This window comes from Rhinoderma darwinii, chromosome 8 (assembly GCF_050947455.1).
Source record: "Rhinoderma darwinii isolate aRhiDar2 chromosome 8, aRhiDar2.hap1, whole genome shotgun sequence".
NCBI classification, from domain to species: Eukaryota; Metazoa; Chordata; class Amphibia; order Anura; family Rhinodermatidae; genus Rhinoderma; species Rhinoderma darwinii.
Window position 1 is genome coordinate 8345953 of NC_134694.1, and position 16802 is coordinate 8362754.

Below are 16802 nucleotides of genomic sequence, written 5' to 3' on the forward strand. Positions count from 1 at the left end.
CCCTCGTAAAGGTCTGCCATAGATGCCCCCATAAGGGTCTGCCATAGATGCCCTCGTAAAGGTCTGCCATAGATGCCCCCATAAGTGTCTGCCATAGATGCCCTCGTAAAGGTCTGCCATGGATACCCTCGTAAGGGTCTGCCATAGATGCCCTCGTAAAGGTCTGTCATAGATGCCCTCGGAAAGATCTGCCATAGATGCCCTCGTAAAGATCTACCATAGATGCCCTCGTAAAGGTCTGCCATAGATGTCCTCGTAAAGGTCTGCCATAGATGCCCTCGTAAAGGTCTGCCATAGATGCCCCCTGTAAAGGTCTGCCATAGATGCCCTCGTAAATGTCTGCCATAGATGCTCACATAAAAACCAGCCTGTGATTACTTCTAGCATTCAGACAAATGTAACCTATCACTTTGGCTGATTTGAAGAAAATGGTAAACCGCAATAGTTTGCGCGGTATAAAACTGGATAAATTCTAGCTCATTCCTCCAAGATTAGTACACTTGGGTCTTCAATTTTCTAATGTAATCTTTAAAGTACCAAAGGTGGATATTCACTTTTAAATTGTGGAGTTTCATAGATGAAGGCCAATAAATGGCAAGTCTAGTGGACAGCTCCGCCTAGAGGGCACACACAGACATTGCAACCATCTGGTTTTATCACGTAGTGTCATACATTCCTGTAAAAGCCCTTTAATAACCTCCGCGAGCAATGCCGTCCGGTCACATTTCACGTCCGTAATGGTAATATCCATGTTCTTAGAAGTGCTAGGACGCAGAGAGCTGGAGTCTGAGGCTTCCTGTGGTTTCATCTGGGACGACAATGAGATGAATGGAGGCGTACTTACTTATCCCGCACTGCTTGGATGGCTTCGGCAGCACTCTCGTAGTTATGTTTTTCCATGTGCCGATACATTGTGCTCAGCTCCACCTGTCTTCTGAAGTAAATGTCTACAGAACTCTGCTTGACCGTGGCGTAGATAAACTTGTCACTGGGGTTACGAAGCTGCGGAAATAAACAATGATCGATATTAATGTGAAAAACAAAAATGGCTGCCTCTGTTACGTGAAGACGTCAGGCACACCACAAATTCCCCCTCAATAAAAAATAAATAAATAAAATTCCTAAGACATATTGGTTGCCACCAAGAAAGTGGGAAATGTCCTTTAAGTATTTAATACAATGAACCTCATGTCCACGCTGTGATATTTTTCCGGGACGTAAATTTACCCGCGGTGCGTATTTTCAAAACCGCGGCATGTCAATTTATCCCGTTATCCCGCATGCAAATTATATCCCTCTCGTTCTACAGAAATACACAGCAAAACCCGCAGCGTGAAAACACCACGATTTACGCAACAAAGCGTAAGAAACCCACCGAAAAACGCATAAAAAAACTCACCTTCGGGTGCGTTTTTTGCTGCGAATTTCGTTGCGGCTTTGCTACGTATTTGCCGCAGCAAAATATGCAACGTGTGCATGTAGACTTAGAGTCACATTAACGATTATTTTAAAGAAACAACCTTGGCAAAACTGATACACTATGTTATGCCTAATGCATGGCATGAGGGGGCGGAGCATGACACAGGGATTCTCTCTCTGCTGTGTCAAACTCCGCCCCCTCAATCCCTATACTAGGCAAAGCACAGGGTATCCGTATTCCTTTAATAAATTGCATAACTAGCTATTCCCGGTTATGTAAATTGCTCCTTCTACAAGCAGGTACCAATCAGATAACAACCTGGAGGCAATGTCAGATTTCTGCCCCCACAGGACCTGTCAGCAGAACACAGGAGACATTTATGGCAGTCTGTATTCTGTCAGTGCAAATCTAAGCAGGCTCGCCATAATACCTGTGTATCGTTCTGATATCTGTCTGGCAATACGGAATTCCCTGCAGACTTATTACCGCATCACTCCTGATGTAAGGGAAGCCATTAGATAATTAGATGATATTAGTTAATTGCTAGTTATAGTTTTTCCCCACTTTAAAGGGTTGTTGCCTTGTACAATCCCTTTTTGTTTGAGTCCTAGATGATAAGCTGACTACAGAGTGTTCCACTGCTGGGACCCCCAGGGATCATCTGTAATCTGTGGGGGAATTCAGCAGGAAGTGCTCAATTCTCTTGCAGCGCCCCTACAGCGTAAATGAAGCATTACACAGTTCTCATTGAAATCAATTGGATGTCCAAATAATCTATGAATGTGCCGAGTCCTCCAAAGCAAGAGACACTCTTTGTAGCCGCTCTCTACTCTGGCTAATAGTATGAAACTACACAACCCCTTTAAGGTTATATACTGTATATATCTCAAGTCCAAGGTCTGATGTCCAATGTCGTTCATCGGAACGATTTCGTGCCCTGTACGTGTGATCAGTGAGAAACCGACGTGAGCAGATAATGTCTGTGGTTTATCTGATCAGTCAGATTGTGTTGTATCTATTAGAGGATAGTGTTCGATATTTCCACCGCACCTATCTGTTCTGTATCAGCTAGTGACAAGGTCAATGCTCCCAATGTAAACTCCGATGCACATCTCTCCATACAATGTACCTGCAAACATCACCCGTCCCCTTCACTGGAACCTACAACGTCACAATTCCTATTAATTAAAGGGATTTTCCAGCAGACCCCATAGATTACAGCAGCATTGTGTTCATAGTTACATGGTCTGCAGCACTTGTCTATATGGGCAGCATCTATAGGTGGGCTCATCCTGAACTTTCTGGTTCATGAATAGAAGGCCAGAACTAGACTGACACTTACACAGGCAGGGCAGCAGGAGATAGAGAGCAGGGAGGATGTAACGCTACATAACAATGAGGATTTACTGTATATGTCATTCAGGGTGTGGGACGTTGGATCGCAGTCCCTATGCTTACTATAATGGCTGCCATTACTTCTTGCCATGGAAACGTAGAAACGGCTGAATAGCAGGACTCCAAATAAGTTTTATTTTTTTTATTATTTTAAATTATTATAAAAAATGTTATGCTGTTACATTGTAACGGAGTACAACACAGATAGATGGCTCGCTCAGTTGTATCACCTATGATTTTGGTGGGACTGCCCGGAAAGTGGGTGGAATTGTCTACTTGACCTGGAATGGGCCGTGTGTTGACTACTAACCTTAATGGATTATTCCCATCACACAAAGTGCTGGTATATGACTTACATATGCCATCACTTTGGGAACAGTGGGGGTTCAACTGCCGGGACCCCACTTATCCTAAAAATGAAGCACCCACAGTGCTGATTTATACTATGTCCCCTTCTACGTGTTCACTGCAAAGCTGTGCTCCTGAGACCCCCGGCTGTGCAGGGAATGGCAGCATGGCCCCATTAATTTGAATGGAGCTGTGTGGCAGTTTGCTGCCCAGTGGCGCCTCGTCCACCCACTGTGCAGGGAACTGGATTGGTGGTGGCTCCGGCAGTCGGACCTCCACCAATTGCAAAGTGGTGGCATATCACTTTGTGTGATGGGAATAATCCATTAAGGTTAGTAGGTCATGTCAACACTTATTCCACCCCCACCAAAATCATAAATGGTAAAACTGAGTGAGCCATCTATCTGTGTTGTACTCCATGACAATGTAGCGATCTGCCATCACTTTGTGCGATAGGAATAACCCTTTAGTTCACTCAGGCCCCTAGGACTCTAGTTATATCCCAGCTATGCTAGGGGTAGTCCGCTAACCTTATGTTGGGTGCTACCGTAAACTGGCTGACTGCTGTTCAGAAACCTCGGTCATGTTGACCTGCAAATTTCTCCGATGTAAACCCAACGCTAACCCTGCGCCTTGGCCGAACCATAGAAGCCCGAGACAGTACTGTGTCCTCAGCTGGGTGCCAAGCCCTGTACCAAAACAAGACAACGATCTCCTCCATCGTCCAGCACTGCTCTCAGAAGCTCCTTCTGTGACCATATCTACAAGTCTGTTGGGAAAAAGTGACCTATGATTGATCGCTTCTGTGTAAGGAGTCCCAGACAGTGGCGGGAATCGGGCATGTTTGGGAGACACCGGATTGAGGAGCCGGACAGAAGAGGTCTGGAAGCCTCTTGATGCACAATGTGCCCACCATAGGTGTGTGCTTTTTAGACTGTCGATTGCTCCGGTCTTATTCTGGTGTCCCTACTTCTACGTGAAGTTACTCACCCGGGGGTCATTTATTCCTGTTATCCTTTCCTCTGGCCTGTCCAGCACCAGGAAGGCAGCCAGGTTAGCAGTATAGGAGGCTACAATGATCATAGCAAAGCCAGCCCACACCATCCCGAGGATGCGAGCAGAGAAGCTTCTTGGTGCCCCTGTCGAAGAAGAAGTCGTCATGATTCACCGCCATGTCTCATTTATATTGATCGCTTTGATTCTGGGGGTTGCTGACAATGCATGTTATCCCCTTTAAGTGGTCATATAATGTAGGGAAGGTCATTGCAGGTTTTTTCATTCTGAGATTTAACAACTATTCTGGGAAATAAACATTCATGACCGTCTCCGTATTACAATATGGCTTCCTATATTTTTATAATTATTAAGGGACTAAGAAGGGAAAATCCTTTAATGAGCAAGGTCTGGAAAACGCTTTATCAGTGGGAAATCTATTAGTCCTCTGGATCCCAAAGCTGAATATGGCATTACACATATTAGGACTATGTCTATAGTCCGTGGTAGGATGAGCTCTTGGTGGCCAGAAATTGTTAAATATGGTCCCTTGTTTGAAAAGGAGCAACTGTCATTTGATAGCCGCTTCCTTCGTTATGAGAAGCACTGGGTGGTTGCTCCTATCCATCACATTGAGAGGGGCATAAGCAGGGCTGAATTATAGGGAGGTCACCAGAGGCATATGTTGAGTTACCAATACCACCAACTTTGGGACCTAGGTGGCCTCCACCATCACCGTGCCATATGGACATACCCTAAGCGAGTCCGCTATCTCCATAGCTCACATAGAGTTCATTGGCCACCCCTCCTCTATGAGGCTCCTATGGGGCAAGGTTACAGAGATGGGATAACGGCCCTCACCAAATTTTTTGCCCAAGGGCCTCCAATAAACCTAATCTGGACCTTAGCCCCATAGGTAGGGAGGACACAGCTGTGTACTAGGTGGTTGCTTGCTTGCCCGAATGGGGGGGGGGGGAGGGGGTAAAGAGTACAGGAGAAAGCGCTACCCAAGATGTGAACAGAATGTGAAATCTGTGCTTCATCCACAGTCCCTACTAATTATGAATATTTCTACATATATCACACAGGTCTACATTGAAATCACCTTCTCCAATTCCGGAGTTCAGCAGGACACCCCAGGAGAACCACATAGCAGAAGATAGTGTAAGAGCATCCTCCTCTTCTTCCTCGGTGTTTACTTTAAAACGACCAAATGGACTGGAAGGAAATGTTTTACATTGGGTAAGTCAGGATATCCTGCTAGAGAACATGCGCGCCAAATAATATCGAAAATGTAAGTCCAATTAGTAGCTCTGTATTATAAGGCTATAGTTCAGACCCAGCCAGAGTGGCGTTATGTAAGACACGGCTTACAAGGCATCATCATCACGTTTATCTGCATCTACTATATACTCCATAGTCCATGGATAATCTTGAATGATAATAGGGATCACTGATCCTTAGGAGCAAAACCAGATAATGATTTGCCAAAGTACGGTAAATGCATTCCAAGAGTATATGAAAAATTCTGGAGGACTGACCTGAATCGATCCAGTAGATACAACATAACGGCCACCACATGCACAGAGAGCCCAACCAGGAGCCATAAAGTACTCTGGAAAGGCTGCATAAATGAGTCCAGTGTACTCCTGGGGATTTCCTGTAAGGAAGGACATAAGAAGAGATCACATTTATTATCTTCATATAATTACTGCTGTGCATATATAATTATATACAGAAGATACCCAGGTTATACCAGCATGCTCCATATCACTATATACAAGAAGATGTATAACTTATACCAGCTATACATATATAATTATATACAGGAGATACCCAGGTTATACCAGCATGCTCCATATCACTATATACAAGATGATGTGTAACTTATACCAGCTGTACATATATAATTACATACAGAAGATACCCAGGTTATACCAGCATGCTCCATATCACTATATACAAGAAGATGTATAACTTATACCAGCTGTACATATATAATTATATACAGGAGATACCCAGGTTATACCAGCATGCTCCATATCATTATATACAAGATGATGTGTAACTTATACCAGCTGTACATATATAATTATATACAGAAGATCCCCAGGTTATACCAGCATGCTCCATATCACTATATACAAGAAGATGTATAACTTATACCAGCTGTACATATATAATTATATACAGAAGATCCCCAGGTTATACCAGCATGCTCCATATCACTATATACAAGAAGATGTGTAACTTATACAAGCTGTACATATATAATTATATACAGAAGATACCCAGGTTATACCAGCATGCTCCATATCACTATATACAAGAACATGTATAACTTATACCAGCTGTACATATATAATTATATACAGAAGATACCCAGGTTATACCAGCATGCTCCATATCACTATATACAAGAAGATGTATAACTTATACCAGTTATACATATATAATTATATACAGAAGATACCCAGGTTATACCAGCATGCTCCATATCACTATATACAAGATGATGTATAACTTATACCAGCTGCACATATATAATTATATACAGAAGATATCCAGGTTATACCAGCATGCTCCATATCACTATATACAAGAAAATGTATAACTTATACCAGCTGTACATATATAATTATATACAGAAGATACCCAGGTTATACCAGTATGCTCCATATCACTATATACAAGAAGATGTATAACTTATACCAGTTGTACATATATAATTATATACAGGAGATACCCAGGTTATACCAGCATGCTCCATATCACTATATACAAGAAGATGTATAACTTATACCAGCTGTACATATATAATTATATACAGACTATGCCCAGGTTATACCAGCATGCTCCATATTACTATATACAAGAAGATGTATAACTTATACCAGCTGCACATATATAATTATATACAGAAGATGCCCATGTTATACCAGCTGTACATATATAATTATATACAGAAGATACCCAGGTTATACCAACATGCTCCATATCACTATATACAAGAAGATGTATAACTTATACCAGCTGTACATATATGATTATATACAGAAGATGCCCAGGTTATACCAGCATGCTCCATACCACTATATACAAGAAGATGTATAACTTATACCAGCTGTACTTATATAATTATATACAGGAGATACCCAGGTTATACCAGCATGCTCCATATCACTATATACAAGATGTATAACTTATACCAGCTGTACATATATAATTATATACAGAAGATGCCCAGGTTACACCAGCATGCTCCATATCACTATATACAGAAGATGTATAACTTATACCAGCTGTACATATATAATTATATACAGGAGATACCCAGGTTATACCAGCATGCTCCATATCACTATATACAAGAAGATGTATAACTTATACCAGCTGTACATATATAATTATATACAGAAGATACCCAGGTTATACCAGCATGCTCCATATCGCTATATACAAGAAGATGTATAACTTATACTAGCTGTACATATATAATTATATACAGAAGATGCCCAGGTTATACCAGCATGCTCCATATCACTATATACAATTAGATGTATAACTTATACCAGCTGTACATATATAATTATATACAGGCGATACCCAGGTTATACCAGCATGCTCCCTACCACTATATACAAGAAGATGTATAACTTATACCAGCTGTACATATATAATTACATACAGAAGATACCCAGGTTATACCAGCATGCTCCATATCACTATATACAAGAAGATGTATAACTTATACCAGCTGTACATATATAATTATATACAGAAGATACCCAGGTTATACCAGCATGCTCCATATCGCTATATACAAGAAGATGTATAACTTATTCCAGCTGTACATATATAATTATATACAGAAGATGCCCAGGTTATACCAGCATGCTCCATATCGCTATATACAAGAAGATGTATAACTTATGCTAGCTGTACATATATAATTATATACAGAAGATACCTAGGTTATACCAGCACGCTCCATATCACTATATACAAGAAGATGTATAACTTATACCAGCTGTACATATATTATTATACACAGAAGATACCCAGGTTATACCAGCATGCTCCGTATCACTATATACAGAAGATGTATAACTTATACCAGCTGTACATATATAATTATATACAGCAGATGCCCAGGTTATACCAGCATGCTCCATATCACTATATACAGGAAGATGTATAACTTATACCAGCTGTACATATATAATTATATACAGAAGATACCCAGGTTATACCAGCCTGCTCCATATCACTATATACAAGAAGATGTATAACTTATACCAGCTGTACATATATATTATATACAGGAGATACCCAGGTTATACCAGCATGCTCCATATCACTATATACAAGAAGATATATAACTTATACCAGCTGTACATATATAATCATATACAGAATATACCCAGGTTAGACCAGCATGCTCCATATCACTATATACAAGATGTATAATTTATACCAGCTTTACATATATAATAATATACAGAAGATGCCCAGGTTATACCAGCATGCTCCATATCACTATATACAAGATGTATAATTTATACCAGCTGTACATATATAATTAAATACAGAAGATACCCAGGTTATACCAGCATGCTCCGTATCACTATATACAAGAAGATGTATAACTTATACTAGCTGTACATATATAATTATATACAGAAGATACCCAGGTTATACCAGCATGCTCCATATCACTATATAGAAGAAGATGTATAACTTATACCAGCTGTACATATATAATTATATACAGAAGATACCCAGGTTATACCAGCATGTTACATATCACTATATACAGGAAGATGTATAACTTATACCAGCTGTACATATATAATTATATACAGAAGATGCCCAGGTTATACCAGCATGCTCCATATCACTATATACAAGAAGAAGTATAACTTATACCAGCTGTACATATATAATTATATACAGAAGATACCCAGGTTATACCAGCATGCTCCATATCACTATATACCAGAAGATGTATAACTTATACCAGCTGTACATATATAATTATATACAGAAGATACCCAGGTTATACCAGCATGCTCCATATCACTATATACAGAAGATGTATAACTTATACCTGCTGTACATATATAATTATATACAGAAGATACCCAGGTTATACCAGCCTGCTCCATATCACTATATACAAGAAGATGTATAATTTATACCAGCTGTACATATATAATTATATACAGAAGATACCCAGGTTATACCAGCATGCTCCATATCACTATATACAGAAGAAGTATAACTTATACCAGCTGTACATATATAATTATATACAGAAGATACCCAGGTTATACCAGCATGCTCCATATCACTATATACAAGAAGATGTATAACTTATACCAGCTGTACATATATAATTATATACAGAAGATACCCAGGTTATACCAGCATGCTCCATATCACTATATACAAGAAGATGTATAACTTATACTAGCTGTACATATATAATTCTATACAGGAGATACCCAGGTTATACCAGCATGCTCCATATCACTTTATACAAGAAGATATATAACTTATATCAGCTGTACATATATAATTATATACAGAAGATACCCAGGTTATACCAGCATGCTCCATATTACTATATACAAGAAGATGTATAATTTATATCTGCTGTACATATATAATTATATACAGAAGATACCCGGGTTATACCAGCATGCTCCATATTACTACATACAAGAAGATGTATAACTTATACCAGCTGTACATATATAATTATATACAGAAGATACCCAGGTTATACCAGCATGCTCCATATCACTATATACATGAAGATGTATAACTTATACCAGCTGTACATATATAATTATATACAGAAGATACCCAGGTTATACCAGCATGCTCCATATCACTATATACAAGAAGATGTATAACTTACACCAGCTGTACATATATAATTATATACAGAAGATACCCAGGTTATACCAGCATGCTCCATATCACTGTATACAAGATGTATAACTTATACCAGCTGTACATATATAATTATATACAGGAGATGCCCAGGTTATACCAGCATGCTCCATATCACTATATACAAGATGTATAATTTATACCAGCTGTACATATATAATTATATACAGAAGATACCCAGGTTATACCAGCTGTACATATATAATTATATACAGAGGATACCCAGGTTATACCAGCATGCTCCATATCACTATATACAGGAAGATGTATAACTTATACCAGCTGTACATATATAATTATATACAGAAGATACCCAGGTTATACCAGCATGCTCCATATCACTGTATACAAGGAGATGTATAACTTATACCAGCTGTACATATATAATTATATACAGAAGATGTCCAGGTTATACCAGCATGCTCCATATCACTATATACAGGAAGATGTATAACTTATACCAGCTGTACATATATAATTATATACAGAAGATACCCAGGTTATACCAGCATGCTGCATATCACTATATACGAGAAGATGTATAACTTATACCAGCTGCACATATATAATTATATACAGAAGATGCCCATGTTATACCAGCTGTACATATATAATTATATACAGAGGATACCCAGGTTATACCAGCATGCTCCATATCACTATATACAAGAAGATGTATAACTTATACCAGCTGCACATATATAATTATATACAGAATATACCCAGGTTATACCAGCATGCTCCATATCACTATATACAGGAAGATGTATAACTTATACCAGCTGTACATATATAATTATATACAGAAGATACCCAGGTAATACCAGCATGCTGCATATCACTATATACGAGAAGATGTATAACTTACACCAGCTGCACATATATAATTATATACAGAAGATGCCCATGTTATACCCTCTGTACATATATAATTATATACAGAGGATACCCAGGTTATACCAGCTGTACATATATAATTATATACAGAAGATACCCAGGTTATACAAGCATGCTCCATATCACTATATACAAGAAGATGTATAACTTATACCAGCTGTACATATAGAATTATATACAGAAGATACCCAGGTTATACCAGCATGCTCCATATCACTATATACAAGAAGATGTATAACTTATATCAGCTGTACATATATAATTATATACAGGAGATACCCAGGTTATACCAGCATGCCCCATATCACTATATACAAGAAGATGTATAACTTATACCAGCTGTACATATATAATTATATACAGAAGATACCCAGGTTATACCAGCATGCTCCATATCACTATATACAAGATGATGTGTAACTTATACCAGCTGTACATATATAATTATATACAGAAGATACCCAGGTTATACCAGCATGCTCCATATCACTATATACAAGATGTATAACTTATGCCAGCTGTACATATATAATTATACATAGAAGATACCCAGGTTATAGCAGCATGCTCCATATCACTATATACAAGATGATGTGTAACTTATACCAGCTGTACATATATAATTATATACAGAAGATACCCAGGTTATACCAGCATGCTCCATATCACTATATACAAGATGTATAACTTATGCCAGCTGTACATATATAATTATACATAGAAGATACCCAGGTTATACCAGCATGCTCCATATCACTATATACAAGAAGATGTATAACTTATACCAGCTGTACATATATAATTATATACAGAAGATACCCAGGTTATACCAGCATGCTCCATATCACTATATACAAGATGTATAACTTATGCCAGCTGTACATATATAATTATCATCTATTATTGGCACTACTTAGCACCATGTGTACGGATCCTTAAAGGGGTTCTCCACCTAGATGTTTCCCTAGAAAAATCAGATTAAAATGGCAGTAAAATGTATACAAGAACATGATGTCAGCTACTACCAAGGAAAGCGCTTCCTCTCTTGGGTGCTTATAACTTTTATTTTGCCCTGATGCACACCACCAATGGAAAACTATGTATAACAAGGAAAGGGATATAGAAAGGAAAATGAGGGCAAAAATAATATATCTCTTAATGGAATTAAAATACCGGCAAGAGTGGGAATGTACTGCCTATCCGTTCTAGCTCCTTCCCAATACCATTGGCAATTCTAAAAATAAAAAAGACCTTTAGGACTCTCTTCGTGGTGGTGGGGGGGGGGGGAGACATTACAGACCATTTGTTAATTTTCACCCCAATATGCCAGCCAGTATTTACTGTAATATCAGGGATGAATTATAGCATGGGCAAACTGCCCCAGAGCCTCCTTCACCCTGCCCCGTCATAGTATAAAGTTCATCACCCACTGTGAAGACTAGCACTGTTATGTGGGCACTCTATGGGAATATTATGTGGGCGCTGTATGGTATCATTATTGGGATATTATGGCAGGTGACCCTTACAGACCTTGATTCATTCCTACTATGTAGGGCATAGGGCATTCTTACCCTTCTTACATGAGTCCTACACTTACATCTTACATTTTTATCTGAATACTTTACATTTTTTTTTACTTTGCACTTTAAGTTTTGCTTTTCTTCGTTGCTACGTAGACTTGTTTTTGTCTTTACTTCCCCTTCTGCTTTCCTGTTCTTCCAGACAGTTAAAGAAAGAAAGAACAGAAAATAAATGCGCCCCATAGTGTTTAGTACAAAGTATGGGCATGTCCCGGGCTTCATGTAATAAGGCCTTCTTCACACGGCGCTCAAAAAAACTACGTGTAAACGCGTCATAAAACGCTAGCGTTTTTGCAAAGAGCTTTTTTAAAAAAACAGGCATTTTTGGCAGCGTTTTTTTTTGACGTGTAATTAGGACTCCCATTGACTATGGGGATTAGGCGCATTTTTGGCCCGAGAATTGACCTGAAGCTTCTTTTTTTACACGATGCGTTTTTTAAACACATGAGCGTAAAAAAAACGCGGTGTATGCATTACAATGCGTTTTCCCATTGATGTCAATGGGAAGCTTAAAGCAAGCATTTGACACGTTTTTTGCCGCGTAAAAAGCGTCAAATCCACGCCGTGTAAACATGTCCTAAATCTTCTTTCCATAGTTTTGGAGGACCCTTTTAATGCGGTCGTCTTAACTCGACACCAATACATACGCACGCACACCTCCCACCACTTGAATTCCCATTCCGGGGACATTTTAAGCCTCGCCCTGATCAGTCCAAATATTTATTTTACAATTTTGGGACTCATTTGCAAGAAAATCCCACAAAAAACGGGACGGTTAGGAGTTATGTATATGCAAAATTAGGTGGACATTATAGGGGAGGGTCTCCCGCTCAGGACTCGATTAGCCACAGCAGAGAGTCATTGGATGGATCGGCTCATTGAAAAATGCGTGTACTTTGAAGCAACCATGTAATGCATGGCGCCTATTCATTTCAATAGACACCGTGTAATATTACATTTCCCATGCAGAAATGTCTGGCCAACTGCAGCTTTCCCGAGCGATCACGGTTACCAGCAGCCAGACCACAGTTCTTTTAATAAGGGGTGGTCACGTTGGGACAAACCCTTCAAGTATTGTCACTAGGCAATAAAGATGTTAAAGGGGAACGCTTACCAGGACAGGCACATTTAGACTTCAGATTTGCTAATAATTCTGAGCTTGTGGGAGAAAATGTGCACACTAAATGACCTCCCGGTATGGGCTTTAGTGCCGTATTGCCCTCTGTGAGCTCTTCCGACCAATCATTAGCCCCGGTGGCTCACATGTCACATTTTCACGCCTCCTGTGACTCTTTTCAAGTAGAACTTCCTAGTTGATGGTATATCACTTGGATATGGCCCACTTTATAATCGATGGGGGGGTCAGATCTCTCGGAGTCCCACCGATCCTGAGAATAAAGGGGCTGCAGAGCTGATTTAGTGCTGCGGCCCCGTCACTGTGTATCCCTGCACAGCGGCGCCAAAGCCGTCCACTGGGCAGGGAACTGCAGCACGGTCCCATTCAAGTGAATAAGGCCGGCTGCTGTTCCCTGCACAGCCAGGTGGCCGGTATCATGGCTGTATAGGGAAAACTTAGAAGGGGGTGCAGCGCTAAAACAGCGCTGCGGCCCCTTCATTCTCAAGATCGGTGGGTGTCTAAGAAGTCTGACCCACACCAATCTTAAAGTAATGGCATATACTAGCAATCTAAAAAGTGGGAATACCCCTTTAAAGATTCTATGGAAGCTACTAATTCCCAAGGGTATACATAAAAAAGAGGCAGACCAGGCAGCTGCTATGGGGCACATAAAGGAAGTGGGCCTTAATCCAGTTACTCCATGGTTCCCTCTCCACAGAGACTTCTATGTTAGAAAATCAGGGAAGGGGACAGCAGCCCATTTGGCCACGAGTCCCTATTAATCTGCAAGAGATGGGTAGTAGAATCAAAAGCCCCTAGACTGTCCTGTTACCAGTAAGGGGTCCCCATTTTGCTCTTGCTATGGAGCCCACTCTCCTCTACTAATTCCTACCCCACATACCTTTTTCACAAGGATGGTCAGCCCCTGGTATTTGAAGGGTTTGGAGAATTCAATGTACTGAGCGCGCTCGTTGTTGATGGTCAGCGGGGCGACGATCATGTCGGCTTGTCCGCTCAGTAGCTCGCCCATCATCCCGTTCCATTCCTTCTTATTACTGTTATTAACCTGAAATGAAAGGATGAACATGCTTTATCCTCGATTCCGGGCGGACGATCTTATCAGATTAATCTAAGATGATTATAAGTGCAAGTTTATAACGTTAGGAACATCTGACCGTGAAGCGTCTAAGAGGCAAAGTGAATTTGTCAGGTTTATCCCAGATTAATCCACCAGCAGCTGCATGTAATCTGACAAGTGGATGAGCCAGCGGCATGTCGTCCCACCCGGCCTGCGGGGTCAGTCACTTCAATCTAGACTTGTGTAAAATGCCCCCATGTAGCTGCACTCTGCTTCTTTGATGAATTCTTCCGCTGTATCAAGTCTACCTCTAAAATGCGTGCCAGTCTTGGCCCAATAACCCACATGGTACTACATAAATCTAGCAGCCGTCCCGTTTTTCATGGGTTTGTCCCACAAAATAGACCTCGAGGGGGTGGGACTTATGCAAATATGCCTCAAAGTGGGTGGTCCTTGGTGATTTAGTTGGTTTCCTGGGCGGAACAGGGTGGGGTTAATAATTTCCCGCTAATTTGAAATAAAATTTTAGGTGTATGCACAAATGTACTAAGCCCATTTGACCAGGAGTGGGAGGTATATGTAAACCAGGCCAAATTTTTCACCTGTGGGTGGGTCCTGTTGGAACGGGGCCTTGTCCTCTGAGTCAGGAGTTGAGTATAGTTTATGCCCATTCATGTGGGAGCAACACGTTGTCACTATTGAATCAGTAATACTTCTAGGCAGGGCGAGCTCCAGATGTTTAAACCCTCAGCTTGATAAGGGAAGAATATGACCTCAAAAGGGGAGGGGCTTGTGCAAATTTGCATATGAAAGGCATATTCTTTTTTGAGGCATTCATGCCAGGGACGGGACCGATCATGGTCTGGGCTCACTATAGCCATGATACTGTTCGTTTTGGGCAAATAAATTCAAATTGAGGAGCACTTATCACTCTGCAATTAAAGATGAAAGAATATTGCAACTGACAAATGGGCCATGGGCCCACAAGCTATGCCCTAATGCCCACATGGTCAGTTTACCCTAAGTTCAAGATCTGAGGAAGGACAAGACTTGAAATATCCTGCAATTTGTGATTCAAATGTTGGCAGCTATGCATGTTCACCCAGATTACCATGGGCCCCCAATCTAACTGGGCCATGGCATCTACCTCCGTGCGCCCAAAGACTGATGCTAGTCCTGTTTCTAGGTAATGGCTTACATATAACCAACATCCCTCTAAAGCATGGGCGAGAATTAAGCCTGTTCAGCTGTACAGGGGCCAAAAGGTAGAGAGGGCCCACTTTGCCCTCAGGGGTTTTAAAACAAGTAGTATGCCTCCCCATGCCCACACTCTCCTTGGGTCACCTATAAATTACACACTTTTCTTGCACAGGGGCCTTAAGTTACCTGTGTCTGCCCCTGCTATGTGGTCTCTATATTAAATGGGGAAAAAAAGGGGTCGTTTTTTGTGGGTGTATTTTTGTAAATTTATTATTTACCTTACAGGTAGATTTCTTAGTGCTTCACTATGACAGTAAATATGTATAATGTACTAAATAATAGACAAATAATTGGTCTGTGAAATATAAACCACTTACCCGCTCCTGAGTGCCAAATTTCCCATCAGCCACTAGGTGAAACTCATAATTGAAACTCATCTCTTTGGCTAGTTTCAATAATAAGTCGATGCAGAAACCATAACAGCATTGGGGTACAGTGGGGCGTCCTAATAACAAAACGACAGATATCAATCAATAATACCACCAAATTACGGAGTTGTATCTGCTCAGTATTCACCGGTGAAACCCTCTACCTGGAATGGTGTCGTTGGGTCCTGAACATGGGACTTTTTTTATCAGATCCCCAGTAATGGCATATTCCTCTTTACAGGACCCGTCCGGCAGAGCTGACTTCACGTACACAAAGGGTTCCTGATGAATGGTAACTATCTGTGGGTGGAACAGTTAGGTAGTCAGAAAATTTATGAAATTTAAAGGAACAGTCCAGACAAAACTTCTAAACTACGTTATGCCT

General features: G+C 40.3%; 1 protein-coding gene across 10 annotated transcripts in view; it reads right to left on the bottom strand.

Moving 5' to 3' along the window:
• The window catches only part of GRIN1 (glutamate ionotropic receptor NMDA type subunit 1), a 57703-nt gene that overhangs the window by 20926 nt on the left and 19975 nt on the right, over window positions 1-16802 (bottom strand). For all 10 annotated transcript variants that reach the window (XM_075834872.1, XM_075834876.1, XM_075834873.1 and 7 more), the window contains 7 exons: window positions 16582-16717; window positions 16367-16494; window positions 14613-14777; window positions 5698-5816; window positions 5262-5374; window positions 4154-4302; window positions 845-1002 (listed from right to left, as the gene is read on the bottom strand). In XM_075834872.1, the coding sequence (XP_075690987.1) occupies window positions 845-1002; window positions 4154-4302; window positions 5262-5374; window positions 5698-5816; window positions 14613-14777; window positions 16367-16494; window positions 16582-16717 (968 nt within the window). The remainder of the gene's footprint in view (window positions 1-844; window positions 1003-4153; window positions 4303-5261; window positions 5375-5697; window positions 5817-14612; window positions 14778-16366; window positions 16495-16581; window positions 16718-16802) is intronic.